The 20,747-nt window shown below is 48.2% G+C and overlaps 1 protein-coding gene across 4 annotated transcripts in view; it reads right to left on the reverse strand.

Moving 5' to 3' along the window:
• Stk24 (serine/threonine kinase 24) overlaps positions 1 to 20,747 on the reverse strand; it is a 96,310-nt gene that overhangs the window by 52,909 nt on the left and 22,654 nt on the right. For 2 of the 4 annotated variants that reach the window (XM_006518918.2, NM_145465.2), the window contains exon 2: positions 327 to 557. Coding sequence is in view for 3 of the 4 variants with exons in the window: in NM_145465.2 (NP_663440.1) it covers positions 327 to 557 (231 nt within the window). In the remaining variant the exon portion in view is untranslated. Of the gene's footprint in view, positions 1 to 326; positions 558 to 2,797; positions 4,527 to 18,139; positions 18,235 to 20,747 lie in introns of those variants that run through there. The other 2 variants (XM_011245043.3, XM_017315988.2) reach the window with 2 other exon arrangements.

The raw sequence follows: 20,747 nt of genomic DNA on the forward strand, positions 1-20,747 counted from the left end.
CCTAGTTCAGGATACCAACATATCTGTGGCTACTGACAGCCACCCTTTGAGTAATTAGTGGCTACAGCTATAAACAAATGAACAGCTTCAACAACAAAGTCCAACCCAAACAGTTCCTTCCTTGAAAGAGAATCCTAACAGCAACTGCCTTTACCCAAAATAGAATTCTGCCTATGACGTTTTCGGTGATAACGACGCCATCAAAGCCGGTTTCCTTTGGCCACAAAGGTCAGCGCATCTCTCCTTGCTCTGAAAACCTGCTGTGCTGTCAGGCCCTGCTCGGCGAAGCGCAGCATAATGGAAGCAGCGTTATTTTTAAGCCTTACCTTGAGATAGGATCCATAGTACTTGGTGACGTAGGGACTGTCACACTGGCTCAGCACTGTGATCTCTTGTTGGATGTCCTCTATCTCGTCCTCGGCTTCTTCCAGATCAATGATTTTTATGGCCACCACTTTCTGAGTCCGATTGTCAATGCCTTTGAACACTTCACCAAAAGAGCCCTTTCCAATCTTCTCTAGCTTGGTAAAAAGCTCTTCTGGGTCTGCTTTCAGGTTCTGTGGGAAAGAGAGGAGAAGACATCAGTTTCCCCAGAGCCACAGCTGGTTCACCCTACCTGACCCGTGTGCTCACCCGGGCCTTGGAGGAGCTGTCCAATTTCTATGACAAGAGCTAGGCTGCTTCTTACCAAGTGTGTAGGTTAAACAAATAGGGAACGTGCGGGACAACAGCAAAGAAAGCAGAAAAACTGAAAGGCAAAAAAGCTGTGACTCTGTATCATGAGTCAGGTTAGATATTTGGCTGCTTTTAAAACTTGCTCTAGGGTTGGCAGTCAGCTTAGTGGTGGGGAAGGCCTGCCGAGCATGCGTGAGTTCCTGGGTTCAATGGGCAGCACGGGAAGAGGTATGAGGTTGCTTAGTGCTTCAAGCAAAATTTCTACTTCTTTCTCAAGCCATCTCCAACATGTCCTACCTCCAGACGGGTTATTTGCTAAAATGCAGGTTAACAGGCTATCCCGTAACAGGGAGGGGGAAGAGATTCCATAGCCTAATTGTCATGAATTGCTTCAGCGCTGGTACATACAGCCCCACTACTTGTCATTTATAGCTCTTCTCTTCGGTGGAACAACAGCCAGAGCCCAGAGAGCAGTAAACAGCGACTGTTGTGTTGCCCACAAATGCTGTTGTCTTGCAACAACTTTTAAAGCACTAATGCTAAATAGAGAACTATACACAGTACCCATGCCCAGGGAAGGTCAGGACAGCCCTGCTCCAGGGTTTAGCAGGGACGGTCACTGCCAGTGCTAGAGACATCTGAAAACAGTCTGAGGGGCTCTGTGTCCCAACAGGGGGCAGAACAAGCACCTGTCGAGAACAAAATGCCCACAGTACCCCAAAACCTGCAACCAAAAGGACATTAGGAGACAGAAAGCCAATCTTGAGACCATGTTTTCCCACAGACCACAGAAAGAAGAGGACGTCTGGCTGATCCTTAAAAGTCTATTATTAGGGGCTGCAGAGATGGCTCAGAGGTTAAGAACACCGGCTGTTCCTCCAGAGGACCAGGCTCAATTCCCAGGCACCCACATGCCAGCTCACAACTGTCTGTAACTCCTGTTCCAGAGGATCCTTGGCACCAGGCATGGAGATGGTACACATATGTGTATTCAGGCAAAATACCCATGCACATAAAATAAATAAATCTTTATTTTTAAAAAAGCCATTTATTAATCCTTCCTTCCAAAAAACTGCATTACTGGCTTGGGGGGCAAGAAAGAGAACAAGGGGGGGCGGAGCTGAGAAGGAGGCACAGAAAGAGAAGATGGTTATAATGTGACAAGGTAGGTCATAGGCACAGGACATTGCCAACACCAGCAGAACAGTGGCAATGACCTTGCTGTCACTAGGTGCCAGCCACTCACATGCTTTCAGAGTTGAAGTTAGAAGCACTTGGCTTACAAGGGTGTAACTTGGGAGCCTTGCTATGCTAGACCGTATGACAAGAACCAGGCACGAACGGTCACGGCGACCCCTTCTCACAAGGAGGCAGAACCAGTACCCACAGTCGCAGACAGCCCTCAGAGACCCACTATTGGTCTTGAGTTATTAAAGTCCACGTGCTGGCCATGGTGCACACAATGTGACGTGTGCCTCAGAGGTACCACCAAAGAGCAGAGAGAGAAGGGCTGTTGTACTCTGTGCACAACGGGATGAAGTGGCCCGCCACACACGGCTTAAGAAACTGCAAAGACTGCAGTTTTGCCCGTGACCTCCTTGGCTCGCTGCTAAACAGACTCCCACACTCCGAGGAGAAAGCCCACACACGATCATTTGTACTTGAAGCACAGCACTGTGCTGCGTAACTGCAAAGCAGCCCTGACCTGGGCAATCCTGCCTCCAGTCAGGGTGCCAGCTTCAGTGTCTCTCAGACACTCGTAAGTTTTTCCAAGACCCTCCATTTGCCAAGACAGTCTGAGAACAGCTCTCAGAGCTTAGGGTCACCTCCTGAAGTGGGGAACCATTTTGAAAACTGGTGGGCTACTCTGAAATTTCTCTATTTTCAGACTTTCGGAATTTACCAGGTAAACACTCTTCAAAACCAATTTTGGGGATATCCCCCCAAGAGCGCCAGAGAGTAGGAGTTGGGGCAGCATCTGATCCAACTCCGCCCATGCATCTGCTCACCCCACACCCCACAAGCAGCCAGAAGTTAAGACCTGAGGTGTCCCTCCTCCAGCAGAATCAAACCCGGACGGAGCAGCTGCTGTGCATTTCAGAAGCTCCAAGCTGCCTCTTACCTCCTTCCCTCCAGGATGAAGTGGGGTGGCCTTCCTTCTCTTCAAGGCTAACCCTAACCGTGGGACTTTGGACTCCATCCTCTCTCGGCAAGGCTTCACCAGCAGCCCTCTGGGCGGCTCTCCTTCCACCTGGCCCTGTCTACTGGCTCCTCGCCCGGGGCAGCATGCTCAGGTTCCTCCCCCTCAGACAGGCAAGCAGCACCCCATTCAGCCTCGGCAATCCTCACACCTCACAGACTTCTCTGCTGAAGGTTCCTGACAGTCCTCTGCGCCTGCCTGCCTGCCTGCCTGCCTGCCTGCCCATCCACAGCCCTCTGGCAGGGCAACTCTGGTCACCAGTGATGCAGTGTCCTGCCTCTGAGCCTCATCAGCCACACCCTCTGTCCCTTGTAACTTTCCAGTCCCTTGGCCTCCACAGCTGGCCCTCAGCTCTTCTCCCAGCCCCTGGTGCCAAAGGAATCGTCACACTCAATCCTGGAAGCCACTCAGTGCCCAGGCCAGGCCTTCTATGCTTCCTCTATTCCCTCTCCCAGGTGTCCCCGCCCCCTGCGCGGCTGGACAGAATCACCCAGGACACTAAACATTATAGCCTAGTAATGGCTGGTGTGTGTGCATGTGTGTGTTTGCGTGTGTGTGTGCATTTTATAATCCACATTTTTTAAGCATTCCAGTTGACCTAAGACCTCCTCTCTGTCACTATGCTTACACCAACCCCACACCGCCAACTCCCACCCTGCTTCTCAAAAGTCTCAACCCCGGAACAGTTCGCTTTCTAGGTATAATCTCTTCCCACAGACAGCTGTGTCGCACTCTTATGCTCTAGGCTAAGCCGAAGAAGCCTGGGGGCCACGCCTCTCACTCCTCTGTATCCACAAGCCCAGACACCAAGAGTGAAAATGGAAGCCATCAGGTTAGAGAGACACCAACAAGACCACACTAGGTATCACACAGAATGATCTCTCTCTGAGACAGCATCCCTTGACCGTTCCTAGAGAAAGACTCAGGAGAACTGAGGGCAAAGCCAGGTGGGGGACAACAAGTGCTTCAGGGATCAGAGCGACCAGCTTTCTGCTTGATCCTCTCGGGCAAAGCCGCGGTTTCCTTTTTAGACTTAAAAACAACTTACCACCCGCCCTCCAGTACTGCAGAAGCCAGTGAAGGGACGCTGTTGCTAGGGTACCTGTCTACCAATCCCACCTGCTCTTGAACGCACCTCCATGAATGTACCTCAGCTCTGCCCAGCCATAGTGAGACCCATGTGGCCTGCTCCTGAAGAAGTTCTGACATATACAAGAGGTCACCCCTGGCCCAAGGCCAGATCTGCCCAGCACCCACAGAATCATTGGAGGTCCTGCACTGTCACTATGAAGCAGCTAATACGAAGTGATGCCGATAACTAGGCACTGCCCAAATGACCATGCCCTGGCCTGCTGAGAGCCACTAGGGAACATCTCCCTAGCCTGTTCTGGCCAACTGGAGCAGTTGAGTGAGCCCAGTCACCTGCTGTCTTCATAACCTCCAGAGCCCCAGCTGACCATAGCCACAAGCCCTAGAGAGTACACACGCATGACCATACACATGACACACAATAGACAGACAGACAGACAGACAGACAGACACACACACACACACACACACACACACACACACACACACACAAGGGACAGTGATCTGAATAAGAATGGCTCCCATATGTTTGAATGCTTAGTTGGTGGGATTGTTTGGGAAGGATCCGTGTGGTCTTGGTGGAGGAGGTGTGTCACTAGGAGCAGGCTTGAGGTTTCAAAGGTTCCTGCCGTCCCCTGTGAGCTCTCAGCTGTCCCTGCATCCATGGACCTGCCTCCAACTTTCAGTACAACTTTCTTGACCTTCACTCCCTTTCAAACCTTATCTTCTTGGCTCTCTTTAATCTGTAACAAGGTTTAGGAAAGCTCAAGTATGTATTATACTTAATCATACAAAGGTCATGACCCTTAATAACTAATCAAAAGAAACAGCAAACACAGTGTTCCAGATCCAAAGCCCGGGCTTGCACCTGGTCTCTGAGAACGCTGCTAAAACTTTCTGCCGCATGCTCAAGGTCCCCAGGGGAGCCTGGATGGAGTCAACCCCCTCAAAGGAGTTCTTCCCTGGGTTCAGATAGGGAATAGCTAAAGCCCTGGATCCCCTGGAAAAGCCTGTAACTATAGCAAACCAGCAAAGTCCATAGGATGGGTCTTGCCACACCACAGTGTACTGGGCTGACGTGCTAGATTAATGCCCTTTCTCTTGAGAGGGCCCAACAGGTTCCAACAAGGATACATGCCATTATGGACTTCTCGAGGAAGGGTCCATCTAAATGCAACCCAGACGCTCAGAAACTAGACATCAAGAAAACCTAAGTGGCCAGTTCCCACAGAAATGTTTGCCACCCATAAGTACAACTCTTTTATCCTTAAACTCTGCTTTTTGTGCACACACAAAGGAACCTTCTGCCCTTTCAGTTACTCTGAACGACTGGCCATTTGTTGTGAAAAGTTACAATCCTCCATCTAAACAATATGGTAATAAACATATCTTAGTCAATGCTCTACTGCTGTGAAGAGGCACTATGACCAAGGCAACTCATAAGGCATTTACAGTAGGGAGCTTGCTTACAGTTTCATTGGGTTAGTTCATGGTCATCCTGGCAGGGAGCACAAGGGCAGGCAGGCAGGCATGGCATTGAAGCAGAAACTGAGAACTCACATCTTACTGGAAAGCTAGAGGCAGAGAGGAGCCAGACAGAGCCTGGCATGGGCTTTTGAAACTTAAAGCCCAGCTGGGTCCCAGTGACACACCTCCTCTGACAAGGCCACACCTCCTAACCTTTCTTAAATAGATCATCAACTAGAATTCAAATATATGAGTCTTTCTTACCCAAACCACAACAAACCTTGCAAGAATGTTAGTAAAAATTATAAACACAAAGATAGATGGGCTGGCTCTTACACAGATAGGCTAGTTCAGATGATTTCTAACACGAGGGCTGGTATCAGACTCACTTCCATTTGCCAAGCATGTAATGAAAATGGCCTGTGGGGATGAACATGTGGTTCTGTGCATGCCTAGCACATGCAGCACACTGCACATGCAGCACATAACACATGCAGCACATAGCCCTGGCAGCTAGTGACATGTCACAGCATCCTCTTGGAGAACTGGGCAAGAGTGAAGCTGGCACTCAGTCTCTGGTCACAATGGCTAACAGCTGGTACTCTGTGGCAGACCCTGCTGTCCGACTCTATTGCCCTGTAGGTAGGGCATTCCATTCTAACTCAATCGGGACAATTTCAGTTTGTGCACAGAAGTCCAGGAGCAGCTGAACATCTACCCAGGAAGATGACTAGATTTCAATTAAATGAGAGAGACCAGCTGAGAGAATGTCCCCATTATAGACAGATCCTCTGCCTCTGGGAAAGCCAACAGTGGGCATTTCAGTTCTCTTTCTTTGTGTCGGTTTCTCTGTCTGCCTCTGTCTATCTGTCTGTGTCTCTCTGTCTGCCTCTCTGTCCACCGGTCTGCCTCTCCCTCACACACACAGCTAGTGATGCAGAACCTTTCAGTGCAGGCTGCTAGGTGAGCAACATCATTCACTGAGAGCTTCTGAGGCCTCTGAGGGAAGATGAAGGGTGCAGTGCCCTACCACGTTCTAAGAGCAAGGCTCTGCCCTCTGGGCCCAGGCTTCTACAGTACTTACTATACTTCAGATCCCTTGAGAGAATTCATTAAACTACTTCTATGATGACTTAAGTACTTTGGACTTTAAGCCTGAATAGCTACTCCCATCTTGCTTTGACAGTGAAAGATATGGTCCTCTTCAGCTCTGATATTCAACTTCAAGAGCACGGGGTGTGTGTGTGTGTGCTCGCCCTTGAAGCAGCCTTCTCCCATCTCCCAACTAAGCGATTTCAGAGGCTGCCCATGCTCTGACCGGCGGCCTTCCTGAGCCCATGGTTTGCTTTCCTTCAGTGATTAATGCCAGTAAAGGCTTGAAGGCTGAAGTCACAGCTTGGGAGCCTGAACCCCTGAACTCCTTTGTAATCCTTCCACTCAGCCTCTCACCACCCAACCAACACTGGAGACAAGCACCAGCCGCTACATATAACTTCATTTGTAGAAAATCTCCAAGGTGACAAAATTCAAGAGATGGTGATCAGATCCGTGTTTGCTGGGCATATGGGGTGGTGAGAACTGGGGACCAGATGGACAGCTTCTGCAATAGTGACTTTCACAAAACACATGTGGCCCAAAGTGCACGCAAAGCTAGTGAGATCTGAATTGAAACCTGTACCCAAATCTATACACTAAGACCACCATTAATTCCCTGGTTCCCACTGTGAACTGTGGTTAGGTAAGATATTCACCCTAGAGACAGACTCAGCAAGCTTCTAACTTCTCAGTCACCTGGAACAAGTTTGTTAAGGAAGCAAACTGTGCTTAAGAGGCAATGTGACCCTGTCTGTGATTGTCGTCTCCAAAGAAATCACCAAAAGCAAGGGCCAAAATGCTCAATAAGAGGATACAGGTAACACATGAACACACCATACCATACACACACACACACACACACACACACACACACACACACACACACACCACAACTGGGCTATTTCCTTAGTGTGAACTTTTTCCAGTTGAAACTTCATACCGATTTCCTAATTATTGTTCTTATGGGTAACAAATCTTTAAGCTAATTGGCAAGCAAAAAAAAAAAAAAAAAATTCCTGGAACCCCATGTCACCAAATTAAGCTGAGTATTAATCTCTAGAGGGTTTCAATGGGGAAATTAGTCCTGGCAGTTCACACAGGTGGAATCTATCAGCCTGAAACTCTCTCTCTCTGGGCCAAGATGCAAGTTCAATCAGCCTCCACATGAGCTATTCTTGCAGAAACTCCCAAGACATATACAAAAGCATATAAGCCAGGAAGACCTAAGAAAAATCAAATGTCCTTTTAAGGGGAGTTTTCTGGACATTGCCAGGAGAAATTTCTGCAGCATCCCAAACACACAGATCTATGGAAGATAGCCCCAGCCTCCTGGCTACTTGAGCAGTGTCACCTCTGGAAAGATTTCAACCGTGGTCACAGTCACACTTTACAGGGACCCCTCAAGTGAGTCCCTGTGTCCTATGCAGCAGCCTGCCCCATACACGGTGTGACATGACTCACCAGGGGAACTTCAAGGGCTCCTGACTGACACTTGACGTTTTTACACCTCCCAGAGCCAGGCCACTAAGGGCTTGGTTTGTGTGGTGCTTGCTCCTCCTTGGAACCTCATCCTCACAGGTTCTCATGCAAAGGTCAGCTCGGGATGAACATCACCACCCCAGCACTCACACACACACACACACACACAGTGCCTGCCACCTACACACCTCTCTACCCTTTCAGAAGTGAACAGATAGAAACGTCTACCTATGTGAAACCGCGCTGGTAAGAGTGGCTGCCCTGCAAGTCCAGCACTCAGAGAGCAGAGGAAGAGCTCACTCACATTCTAGGCTGGCCTCATCTATGCAACAAGACCGTCCCTAAACAAAACAGTGGCTGTGGAGATTAGCTTAGTAGTGACAAGCACCAGGGCGCTGAGTTTGGTTCCTAGCACCAACATCACAACCATTTGCAGCTCTAGCTCCAGTCACGTGCACATACCCACATACAGACACACACACCAACACATGATTAAACTTTTCTTTTTAAAGAAAAAGTAAATTTAGGTTTTTCCCCTTATTTATAAGGGGGAAAGTTGGGTATGGTGATGTATGCCTTAAATTCCAGCACTCCCAATAGATCTGCAATGGCATTCCAAGTTCAAGGCTAGCCTGGTCTTCATTACAGTTCCAAGCTAACCAGGGCCAAGGAGGGTGTGGAGGATCAGGGGCGGGGCGGGTGGCAGGCATGACATGGCATAGGGAAACAGACACAATGTAGAAATAGGCCTTCTTCCTAGCTTGTGTCTCTGTCTCTGTCCCCAACCCCTCAACCCCATTACTCTAGGGAGGAGACGGTTCAGTTCTGGGAGGTCATGAGAAAGTAAACAAGGCTCAGAACATCGTGGCAAACGGGGTCCAGTCACTAGGTGTTGTACTACTTGACAGGAGTAAATCGAAGACTTCTAGGACGGTCCAGGGCATTCTCCTGGGGCACCTACCCCCACACCCCCTCCATGTGAGACCTGAGGACCCAAGGCCCTGGGCTACAGCTAGCCTGTGGTCACAATTCTCCAACCAAATCCCCACCCAGGGGACATTGCTACCCCAAGTCCCAAGGTTGGAAACCTCTGCAGCTCCCCAGCTCCCCTAGTGGTTATTTGTGCAACTTTCAACAGAGGCTCCGCTCCCTGAATAGAGGAGATGGCTCAACAGCTAAGAGTTAAGAGATGGCTCAGATCCGGACACCCACATAAAAGTTGGGTGTGGCCGCACATGCATCTGTGACCCCAGTTCTGTGTAGACAGGGAGTCATAGAACAGGACACAATGTCCTCCTCTGACCTTTGTACGTGTATCACAAGCATGGGCACACTCACATACCCACATGCACACACTGGCACACACAATAGTCAGTCAGAGGCAGAGAGAGAAAAACAGAGGTCAGGGGTTTCCCTGAGACACTGAACAGGACCAGAGATGAGGTCAGAGCTACTGGGTTGGGTAAGTGTTTGAAATATCACAAATAAATTATACAGTTCATTGGTACATGAATACTGGCACTTTTTATTATCACCAAAATGCAGAACAACGAAGAACCATGAGAAATGCTGAGGGTCTATGCAGTCCAGTAACCACAGCAATTCCACTCAAGAAAGAACATGCTGGCTGACTTAAAAGAACAGTCCCATGAGAAGGGAACAGGAACTTCACAGTAGGGTGCAGAAAATCCGAGGCCAAAGCTTGCACAATCTCACGCACAGCCGTGAGTGGGGTGGAAGCCAGGTCTCCTGTGGGCTGTGAGCAGTATTCAGCAAAGTACTGTAGAAGCCACATTCCTCACTGCTCACCTGATTCCAGGGATGCCTACCTGGCAAGGCACACCCTAGTCACACTATCACACCACCAGGAATGAAACCTGATGCCGCCTTGCAGGTAAACTCACCTTCCCATGAATATTTTATAAAAGCAGGAACAGTGAGTGTCAAGAAACCTAGCATTCTAGAAACCAAGCCAAACTGGGGATATGCAGGCTTCAATCAATGAAAGTGTTTCTTTTACCTGAGGGAACTTGGCTTTTAAAGGCCACTAAAGAGCGAGCTTACCTCCTCAAAAACTCACACAGGTGGGCATGAGGGTCTTCTGCCCTAGCTTAGGGGGGCATCAGGGACAGAGCAAGAACAGCAGCATGCACAAGTCACTCCGTGCTAGCCAAGCCCTGCTTCTCATTGAAACCCTGAGGCTCTGTGCCCTTGGACAACTGGCACCACATCAGCCGTCCCGTGCTTAGAGAAATGAGAACTCTGTGGTGCCGCGCCAGACTGAGGGCGCATGGAAACACAGACACACACACCGACAGATACACACACACACACACACACACACACACACACACACACACACGTACACACCTCTTTTTGCTCACAAGCCATTGAGCTGACAGGTGCTGGCTTAAAGCAGCAGCCGTCAAACCCTGCGCCAGACCATCAGACGGCTGATATGGAACAACCGGTACATTGCCTAACCAGGCCAGCGATTGCTTATACTGGGGGGGTGGGGGTGGGGATGATGGCCAACACCACCAGGAAATGCCACAATTTTCAGAAGCATTTTTGGTGCACCAATCTACCAACACCAAAAAAACACGTCGTCTTACTACCACCATTCCAGCTGCCCAATGACAGGCCTGTAAGCACATTCTAACTCTACCCTGACAGCTCCTACTTCCTTCCGAAGTGTAGCGCAAGTCCCTTAGAGACTTAGAGAGTACTGGCAGAACTCTAGTGAGTCCTCTTCCCGCTCTGCCTCACCATGACTCCCTCAGACCCGGCTCTGAAGGACAGGCTATTCATCAAGGACATTCACTTTCATTGTAAAGTAACAGAAGTCTACTGAAGGGTCAGCAGGTCTTCTCGGGAGACTTCAGATAGAGAAGGCCAGGACTGCTCATCTTCACGCATCTACCATCACTGAGTGCATCTGAGGCAGAAATCCTTTCCTAGAATGGGCTTTTACCTCTGTACCTCTGTATTATTTGCTCTGAGTTGTTCATCCCTTACACTGAGCTAGTTAACACAGGACAAAGCCTGTCAGACAGGTGGCATTCGGTAAGGTCAGCTAGGTGTATCAGGAAGATAACCCAGAGGCAGGCGCTATTCCTGCTGCCTGCAGGACAAGGACCCAGCAAGGTACCAGCAGACAAGAGGAAACACTGCAGTCCCAAGAGGAGAATGCTCAAAGGCAAGTAGCTTAACCGGGAACATCCCTACCACCTCATTATATACACACTAAGGAGACAGCCCAAACTCCCCCATCAGATTCTCAGCTCTGAGGAGAGGACCCAGGCCAGACCATGTCACTGTTCTGTGCCTGGGCAAGTTGCCAGGAGGATGCTCACAAATGACCCAGGCGTGCAGCTGCTCAAATTTGCAGCATTCCGCTCAGCTCCAACCACTCCCAGGCCTGCAGTCCTCCCGGAAGCCCCCAGCACTTAGGAAAGCAGTCTTCCGGGTCAGAAGGGCCCGAGGTCTTTGTCCAGTTAAGCAGAGCTCTGCTGTTCTGCGAAACAGGAAGTCATCTCTGCAAAACTCCCGATTTTTCTGATGCTGCCCACCAGGTGGTCAGGAGGTCCAGAGAAACAGGACCACTACAAACTGCTGCTGTTCAAAGATGAATCAAGGCCTGTCTGGGCTGTAGACTACTGAGAACCTCTGTTACGATAAAAAAGGAGCAAGAGGGTTGGAGACGTAGCTAAGTGTTATGAAAAGCACCCAGCAAGCACAAAGTTCTAGGTTCCGTTCCCAGGACCACAGACACAGAAACAACTGAGACACGTACACGCAACCATCACCATCACCGTGCTATATGGAAAGAGCCAATGGCATGTGTTTCCATTCATAGAAAAAGCCAGAGGAAGGCAAAGTTACAGAGCCACAACATATAAAGTAGACATGCTGTGGTCTTTGGGTTGAGATGTGAGACAGACTGCACGGAGCTGTGATGGAACGGAGAGGGAGTTAAGACAGGTACATCCTTTGGTCACGTTCTCAGTACAGTCTCTGAATTGCACATCTGAAGTGGGCGTCCTGGAGCATAAATGCATCTCAGCAAAGCTATTTTAAAGAAAACTGCATTTGATCCATCTTTATACAACAAGACCACAGGATCCCTAAGGGCAAATGCCTTTTCCTGGGCCTTCTCTCTCCTGCTTCTGGAAAAATACCTGGTATAGGGTGAGAGCATATATGTCCAGAGGAGGAAGAGCTGCTTTGCTGTGATCTGAAACTTGAAGACTTAAACACACTTTTTACATCTGTTCTTCCTCTAAGCAACCGGAAACACAGTATCTGTGGTGCCCTGAGACAGGCAGTGGTGCACAGCTGTGAACTCCAAGGAGGATTTCAAGTTCAAGGTCAACCTACACACAAGATCCTGCCTCCAAAGGAATGAAAATTCCTTGGACTGCAGATTGCCGTGAAGTACAGTGGTTGCTTCTGTTGATGTAATAACACCCTTCCTCACAAAGCCCTCAATGTAGCGATGTAGCGTCAGATCTGTTACATTGTACTTTTAAGTAGCTACTTTACTATTACCTCTCTAGGGATGGGTCTCGCATCAAGAAGCAAACTGCCTAACCCTTACCACTTCCTGAAGCAAACACTGGCAGAGACAAGATTTGAGGACATACCTCAACAGCATGAGGGCTTCTTATTTACTTAGTGAATTGCATGCAGGAGCATCCCTGAAGCCCAGGGCTAATTTGTCTGCCAATGAATTCTTGGGACTATGAAAGTGATGCACATTATGTTCATTTCCACACACCCATCACTACTGCTGCCTTGGTGCTCAGCGGTGTGGTCAATGGTGAGAGATATATTCCATCACTATTGATGTCCTGGTGCCGTCACAGCGGAGAAGTAAAATCTTACATATGAAAAAACAAGACTGTGCGGGTTCCCCCTAAGCACAGCCTTTTCCCTGAGACTACCCAGAGCCATGGTTTCTCATTCTGTCCCCTCACCACTCTTCTCCAGCATCCTCCTCATGGATTTCAATCACAGGCCATTTATAACTTCCCTAGGTTCTACCCAGCTGGAAGGCCACACTTGACTGCACTACGCTCTGGACATGGAAATCAGCACTTAGCCGGTGTTTTCCTGGCACGGCCTTCCACCAGCCCCAATGCTAAACAGTACGTCAGCCACTTTAAAGTATTTTAAGGATAGACTTAAATAAGCAATCCTTTGGGAGGTTTGCGATCCTAAATAAATACTGCCGAATAAGCAGTGTTCCCAGCCTACTTTCCCGTTAGGTGAAAGACAAAAAGACCGTCTAAAACAATACAGTCATTCAGACAACCATCACCAGAAAAACATCTCCACGAGGACTCTGATTCCAGCTTCTAGCCCTCCATTTTACAGATGGTAACTGAAATACAGGCAAACTTCATGGACTATATAAATCTGTTTTCTGTAGCTATAATGAAATGCCTGAAGCTAAATCACAAAAAAAAAAAAAGTTTACTTAGCTCAATTTTGATGGTCAAAAGTATAGTGTCCTTGAGCAGTGTCAAGTGACCTGCAGTATCACACAGAAATCACATGCAAAAAGAAAGGAAAGCATATGGCAAGAAGGAGCCCAGGACACAAGCAGAAACCAGAATTTCCTATTGATGGTTGTACTGGCTAGTTTTGTGTCAGCTTGACACAGCTGGAGTTATCACAGAGAAAGGAGCTTCAGTTGAGGAAATGCCTCCATGAGATCCAGCTGTGGAGCATTTTCTCAATTAGTGATCAAGGGGGAAAGGCCCCTTGTGGGTGGGACCATCTCTGGGCTGGTAGTCTTGGTTCTATAAGAGAGCAGGCTGAGCAAGCCAGGGGAAGCAAGCCAGTAAAGAACATCCCTCCATGGCCTCTGCATCAGCTCCTGCTCCCTGACCTGCTTGAGTTCCAGTCCTGACTTACTTGGTGATGAACAGCAGTATGGAAGTGTAAGCTGAATAAACCCTTTCCTCCCCAACTTGCTTCTTGGTCATGATGTTTGTGCAGGAATAGAAACCCTGACTAAGACAATGGTTCTTCACTCTTCTTTAGCCACTTTCTCTCTCATTAGAACCAACCAGTGTCCCACACGCCTACCTTAATCTCTTTCCAGGACAAGCAATTCCCACTGGGCCCACCTTACAACTCAGTTACACTGGAGAGCAAGCTTCCAACACAAGAAGCCTTGGGACACATACTCGAACCTTATCCAAACCATAGCACAAATTCTGGGTTCAAATCCATTGTGCTTTTCAGAATCAAGAAAATATCTTGATTCACTGCTATCACATTAAGAAATCAAACATTAAGCCATGGCAGAGTCTGGCAAATTAATGAGTTTCCTCACCTCCATACATCTCTCTGTTAAACCTTCTCTTCTGTATGTCAAGCGCAAAAAATAAAGGCAACAGCCCATGAGGTCTGTCTGACAGTGGAGCATACTCAACACTTTAGTACACTCCCTGTCTATGCATCCAACTGTGAGTGCTTACCATGTATGGCCACAGCAACTCAACTTAAACTCACACCCTGTAGTCTCTCAACCAAAACTCCAAAACTACAGCCCGGTAAGAGCAGGTATATTTGTGGGTAAAACAGAACAGAAGCAAATCTCAGAAACACTCAGCATGCACTGGAGAAAAGAGCCTGCCTTCAGCTGCTCTGGGCCTAAAAAGGCCAGTAGAAATGGGAAGAGGGGAGGGGAGGGCATGACCCTGCTCTCCAGCCAGGAAAAAATAGCTATAAACACCACCCTCCAATAAAAAAATCCCTCTCTACCCAAGTAACTGAGAGCTCTTTCTTTCCCAAAAAAGACCAAAGCACTTCAAGGACAAACCAAATAAATAATGCAACAAACTTGTTCCCCACGGCTGGACGGCCCTGTGAGGCGCACGTGTGCTGGACTGTAGCTCTAAGTTATTCAGGTATAGTAACTCAACCTCAACCCTTTAGAAGGACAAAGCTTTAAAAATGCCCTCCAAACACAAAACCTGCTTCCTCAATTCCCTGAGTTCTCATGAACTACAGAGGGGACCCAGTTCTCTCAGTACACAGGAGACCTCGATCCCTTGTCAGTGTTCTGGTCCATAAGGAACACACCAGAAACTAACGGGAGGTTAGAAGCAGCAAACAAGGTGCCGATTCTAAGAAATGGCCCTGATAGCCAAAAGAGAAAAAAAAAAGTGCCTATCTGCCCAGTATCTGCCTCACAGTCTTCACTCGGCCTTCTCAATCGGTGAAGTCAGGAGCAGTGGACTCCATCACTGTTGATAGAGCCTGAGGGCCCTGAACTCATCACCCAACTTCCCCTGGAAGTCTCCTTTTCAGCGATTTCTTCAGTTCTACACATGGTATCAAGGAAGTAGCCAGTGCTGTGGAATGGGACAGGCTGGGCCAGTCAGACCAAACGTAAATGAAGTATGGGGTCAAGAGCCAAGTAGCACAGCAATTCCCTGCCACCAACGTGAAACCAGGGAACACCACTAAAGGGGACTATGAGCAGACACTTATTATTCAAAGTCCTGGCACCAAAATAACAATGTCCAGCTTAGGTGTGCTAGAGTCATAACCTGCAAACTGTTTCGCAGTGACGGTTCGCCGTTCCAGCCACCCAGGAGACACAGATATACCACAGTGATGGTTCACCGTTCCAGACACCCAGGAGATACACCTTTCTCAGTGAGTATGTTTCCAGAGACATACTAAATAGGCACGACTCAAGAAGGACAGCCACTCCATCCAACAAACTAGAGTCCCAGACTGAACAAAAGAAAAAGACCGATGGGTGCCGCTGCATTTCCTGTCTGTGCTCCAACTGTGGACACAAGGTGACCTCTCACCCCCACCATGCTTTCCCAACCACAAGGATTGACCTCCAGGTAAACAAAACAACCCACAGCACCTATGTTGCTTTCTTCTCAACAAGAAAGGTAACTGACGTGAAGGATAAACCATGAACAAAAGCAGTCTTGCTTCACTGCAGGTCAGTCTTAATGCTAGACTTAGTGTGAACAGTACCCAGTATAAACAGACAGACGTGAGAAAAACCGACCCTAACATGGACTCCATCATGCTACAAGAACTTGAGTTTAAATATAAGAAAAGACTTCAAGTGGAAAGCATCGAATGAAAGGCACATTCCTGCAACTGTCCTCTGAACTCAGACGTGAAATGAGGCTGGGGGAGGCCACTGAAGCCTAGAAAATTAGGTATCTCTGTCTCAAGCTAAAGATACCAAAGATCTGCCCCACACGGTAAGACCTGAACCAAACTGAAAGAAGACAGAGCAAACTCGCAAACCTCCAGACCCTGCAAGGCAGCAGCTTGTGCACATTCTTTTCTAGGGATGGAGGACCAAGAGATCATACACAGGATTCCAGGTTGCAGGGACAGTCATGTGTGCCCGAGCACACACACACACACACACACACACACACACCACTGTGGCCCCAGAGGCAGTTCCATGACACACTCACCCAGGAATCATGGTTGACAAGGACGTCTCAAGCCCCCTGCCAAGAGAAGCTTTTCCAGGACAGTCAAAAAGAAAAGTGATCACAAGAGCTGCTAAATGTGGGAGCTCTTGTGTATGCATGCACAGACAGACACACAGACACGCACAGACAGACAGACATCTTTTGCCACACTTGTAAATGAAGAGTAGCAAAAATGCCCACCCAGAAGGTAAGACCTAGGTGAGTAGAAGACTAATGGGTGTTGGCAGCTCCCACCTGTGACGCACTCAGGCGTCAAGAGGCGGAGAGGCGGGAGGACCGATTCACCAAGGTCAGCCTTGAGACCAGAGCCTGTCTCAGAACATAGGATCTAGGGGAAGAGGAAACTAGACATGTGGGAAGATTCACAGTCGCTGAAGTCTTTCATCTTTTTTTAAAGCTTTAATCTATTTATATTAGCTACACTTGTAAGTATAATTATGTAAGAACAACAAAATGGGGAAAGTTTGTTTCGCTCACTCACAGGTTTTACCCAAGTCCTCTTAGACCCATGAACGTCAGCACACCCCCATGGAAAGAGTGTCAGAGAAAAGTCCTCACCTCATCATCACAAAGCAGACAGGGTAGGGTCAGGCACAAACATCAAAGACACAAACCCTGGGACCCACCTCCTCCAATTAGGCTCCTCATCCTCTGATTTCCCCAACCTCCCAAAATACAGCCACCAGCCAGAGAGCAAGCATTCATCACACAAGCCTGAGGGGGGAACAAAGACTCCTCGGAGTCAAATCAGATACACCTCAGGTAGCCAACCAGATAGCAGGAACTGATTCTGTATCAGCCGAGGGGAAGAGGCAACGATGTCTACATTTACAGAAAGATGTAAGATGTACACACAGGAAGATGTACAATAAAATGCTAACAGTGGTTACCGATTTCCCTTGTCTAGTGGTAACACTAAACCTTTATTCTGTGGGAAAAGCAGGGTTCCAACAATTCTGTTTTGGGAGAGGGGGAAGAGTGTAAGAAATCAAAAAGGCCAGGCTGAGGGCTGGAGAGGTCACTCCGCAGTTAAGACCTCACAGTGCCCTTCCAGAGGACCCAAGTTCAATCTGATTTTGATCCCAGCAACCACATCAAGTGGCTCAGAACGCTAATGACTCCAGGTCAGAGGATCCAAAACCTGTGGCCTCCATTGGCACTGGGCTCACAGGCACATGTGCACACATGTGCACATGCACACATCACGCACACAGGCTAACAGACAGGAATTCTCTACCCTAAATTAAGCTGGATGATGAATCTAAAGCACAGCATGTTCTACACCATGCTATGCTTTAGATTGAAACACTTTGAATTGTATGATACCAAACATTGTGTCTGTGTTTTTTTTTAAACAACTCTTTCCATAAGGAAAATGAACAAACAAGATGAAAATGCTCAAAAATTTATTTACTAAACTCATTTTTTATATATATATATATGGTTTTGTTGTTTTGCTGAAGTTAGTAAGATAAAAGTTTAAAGAAATTTGACGAAGCCTATTGTTGTTATGGTTGTTTTGAGACAAGGTCTCACTATGTGGACCAGCTAGCCTCAAACTCACAGGCATCCATCCATCCCTCTGCCTCCGCCTCCTGAATGTCAGTACCACGACATCTAGCAATTCAAGCTGACATACCTGAGAGCTTGCCTGCACGTACATCTGTGCAGTGGCCATGGAGCGCAGAAAAGAGCATCCATCCAGGAACTGGTTAGGAGATGGTGGGCTGCCATGAGGGTGCTAGGAACCAAACCCCAGTCCTCTGCAAGAGCAACAAGTACTCTTAACCTCTAAGCCGTGTCTCTGGCCCTGCGATCCCCTGGCAAAACTTTCCTAGGAAGCTATAACCCACTCCCATCTTGAAGCCTTTGTCTCTTAATAAAAGGGCTAAGGGTACAGAAGTGGGTGATGGCAACACACTGAGACCCACACCAAGACATTCACTGTGGCGAAGGCAGGAGGCAGGCATGCATCACAGGTCCCAGCATCCACCCAGCACAGGGCCACCACAGAGCTCAAGTACAGAACACTTCTGACTTTCAAAGCCCTGCTTCCCCAGTGCCACAAGAGCTACAAAAGCAAGCCAACATCCCTGCAGTGACTCTTTCAAAGAGAGCCTAGTAATTTTGTTTTTTCTTCTTTTCTTAAATGATGAAATCACACAGCCAAACAGCTTCAACTATGGTCAGCATTACAAAGGGTGGCCCAGTTGTGCCAAGAACAATGGTGAGCTGGGGCTTGCTTCTGTCACCAGGCTAGCCCAAGTCCCCAACACTTTTCACCCTCCCAGACTGCCTGCCAGATCTTCTCGGTCTTCGGCTCAACAACCCAAAGATAAACAAACAGGCCAGCTTATCTTTCTAGCGTCTCCCACATCAGGTCTTATCCCACGAGTGCACACAGGGAAACCTCCAACACGGAAAGTCAAAGCTCCACTTCTCTCCCCCACTGATGAGCCATGACATATGCTCTCAACTACAAGCAGACAGACCCCAGTAACTCTTCCTCGGCCCCTTCTGTGGCCTTTCACACCTGATCTCTAAGAACTGCAGCACAGCACGGAAATTCTTTTTTTCCCTAAAGGTCTTTTTTTTTTTTTTTCTCAAGACAGGGTTTCTCTGTGTAGCCCTGGCTGTCCTGGAACTCACTCTGTAGACCAGGCTGGCCTCAAACTCAGAAATCCGCCTGCCTCTGCCTCCCAAGTGCTGGGATTAAAGTTGTGTGCCACGACTGCCCAGCTCCCTAAAGGTTTTTAAATACAACTTTTATGCTGAGGGCAGGGAGGATCTGAGTGATTTAGTAGAAAAAAAAAAAATGTATAAGGCCGTTTGCTGCTTTAAACGCCCACAGTTCATGTAGTAGCATGCCTTGGGTGAAGACGCTCAGGCTGGGAGTTAAAAGCCAAGATGATAAAACCCAGTTTTAGCGGCAAGACTTATTCATCAAGCAGCTAGTAGCCTGGCCTTGTTCCAAGTCTTCCTAACTGAACCAAACAAAAAGCACAGCACACACCTTTCCTGTACCACAGCCTCCAACACATACACACTGCACACTCCAGGAGTGCAGTCCAAGCTGTAAGCTACAGTTCTGATCCATGCACAGGCCAGGCAATCGTGGTGGAAGAAGCTCACCAATCCCTGTCCCCGCCTCTTCAATGGAAACAGAGCCTGATTCTCTACTCTAGTGGCCAAAGCCCCTGGAGAACCTGACGTGCAGGACAAGAACATGTGGGTACACATGGACTCAAGTCCACGGCCACCTCCTCCTTGTCATCTGCCTCTCAACTGTCGTCTTCCTATGTGCTATAAAACCGGGCAGAAAGTGCACACAAAATACTGTTTGCCTGGTAATAAAATATGAAGAAGGATTTTTTGGTTGGTTGGTTGGCTTTCTAAGACAGGGTTTCTCTGTGTAGCCCTGCCTGTCCCAGCACTCACTCTGTAGACCAGGCTGGCCTTGGACTCAGAGGTTTTATATTTTTGATGTTGCTTCCCCACCTCCCATCCCCCCCCCCACACACACACACACAGAGAGAGTCCCATTGTGTAGCCTTGCTGGGCTGGAACTCACTACATAGACCAGGCTGGCCTTGGACTAAGAGAATCTCCTGCCTCTGCCCCTCAAGTGCCAGAATTAAAGCTGTGTGTCACCACACCCCGCCTACCTAAGATTTTTTTTAAATGGATTTATTTATTGTGTGTGCATGTACATATGCACTTGCAGGGCACATGTGCACAGACACAAATGTAGAGAGGTCAGAGGACAACTTCTGTGAGTCGTTTCTCTCCTTCTCCCAGGCAGGTCATGAAGACTAACTTCAGCTGTCAGGTTCAACAGCAAGCACCTTATGCTGAGCCAGCTCACTGGCCCCCAAAAAGGCTCTGCCTTTGTTTTTGCCTTTTTTTCACTGGTAATTACGTATGTTGCCATTAAACGTTACCAGAGAACCTTAAGTGAATTTTTTTTTTCCTGAGCACAATATGCAATAGCACAGAATCAGGTAACTGTGGCACAGGACATTTTCGTTGATGACTGAATATGGGACAATAAATTACACAAGAGATGACAAGCGCCAGAGTCTACCCCTCAAACACATACTTGACTGTACATACTTAGTATTCTTCATGTAGCATGAGGCTCTACATAAAGTAAATAAATTACTCCATGTATCTGACCCTCCCAGGCAGCTCCCACATAAGCTCCAAACAGTTACAGAGATGCCTCCAGTCATGGGCAGCAATTCTAT

Source organism: Mus musculus, chromosome 14 (genome assembly GCF_000001635.26).
Source record: "Mus musculus strain C57BL/6J chromosome 14, GRCm38.p6 C57BL/6J".
Taxonomy (NCBI): Eukaryota; Metazoa; Chordata; class Mammalia; order Rodentia; family Muridae; genus Mus; species Mus musculus.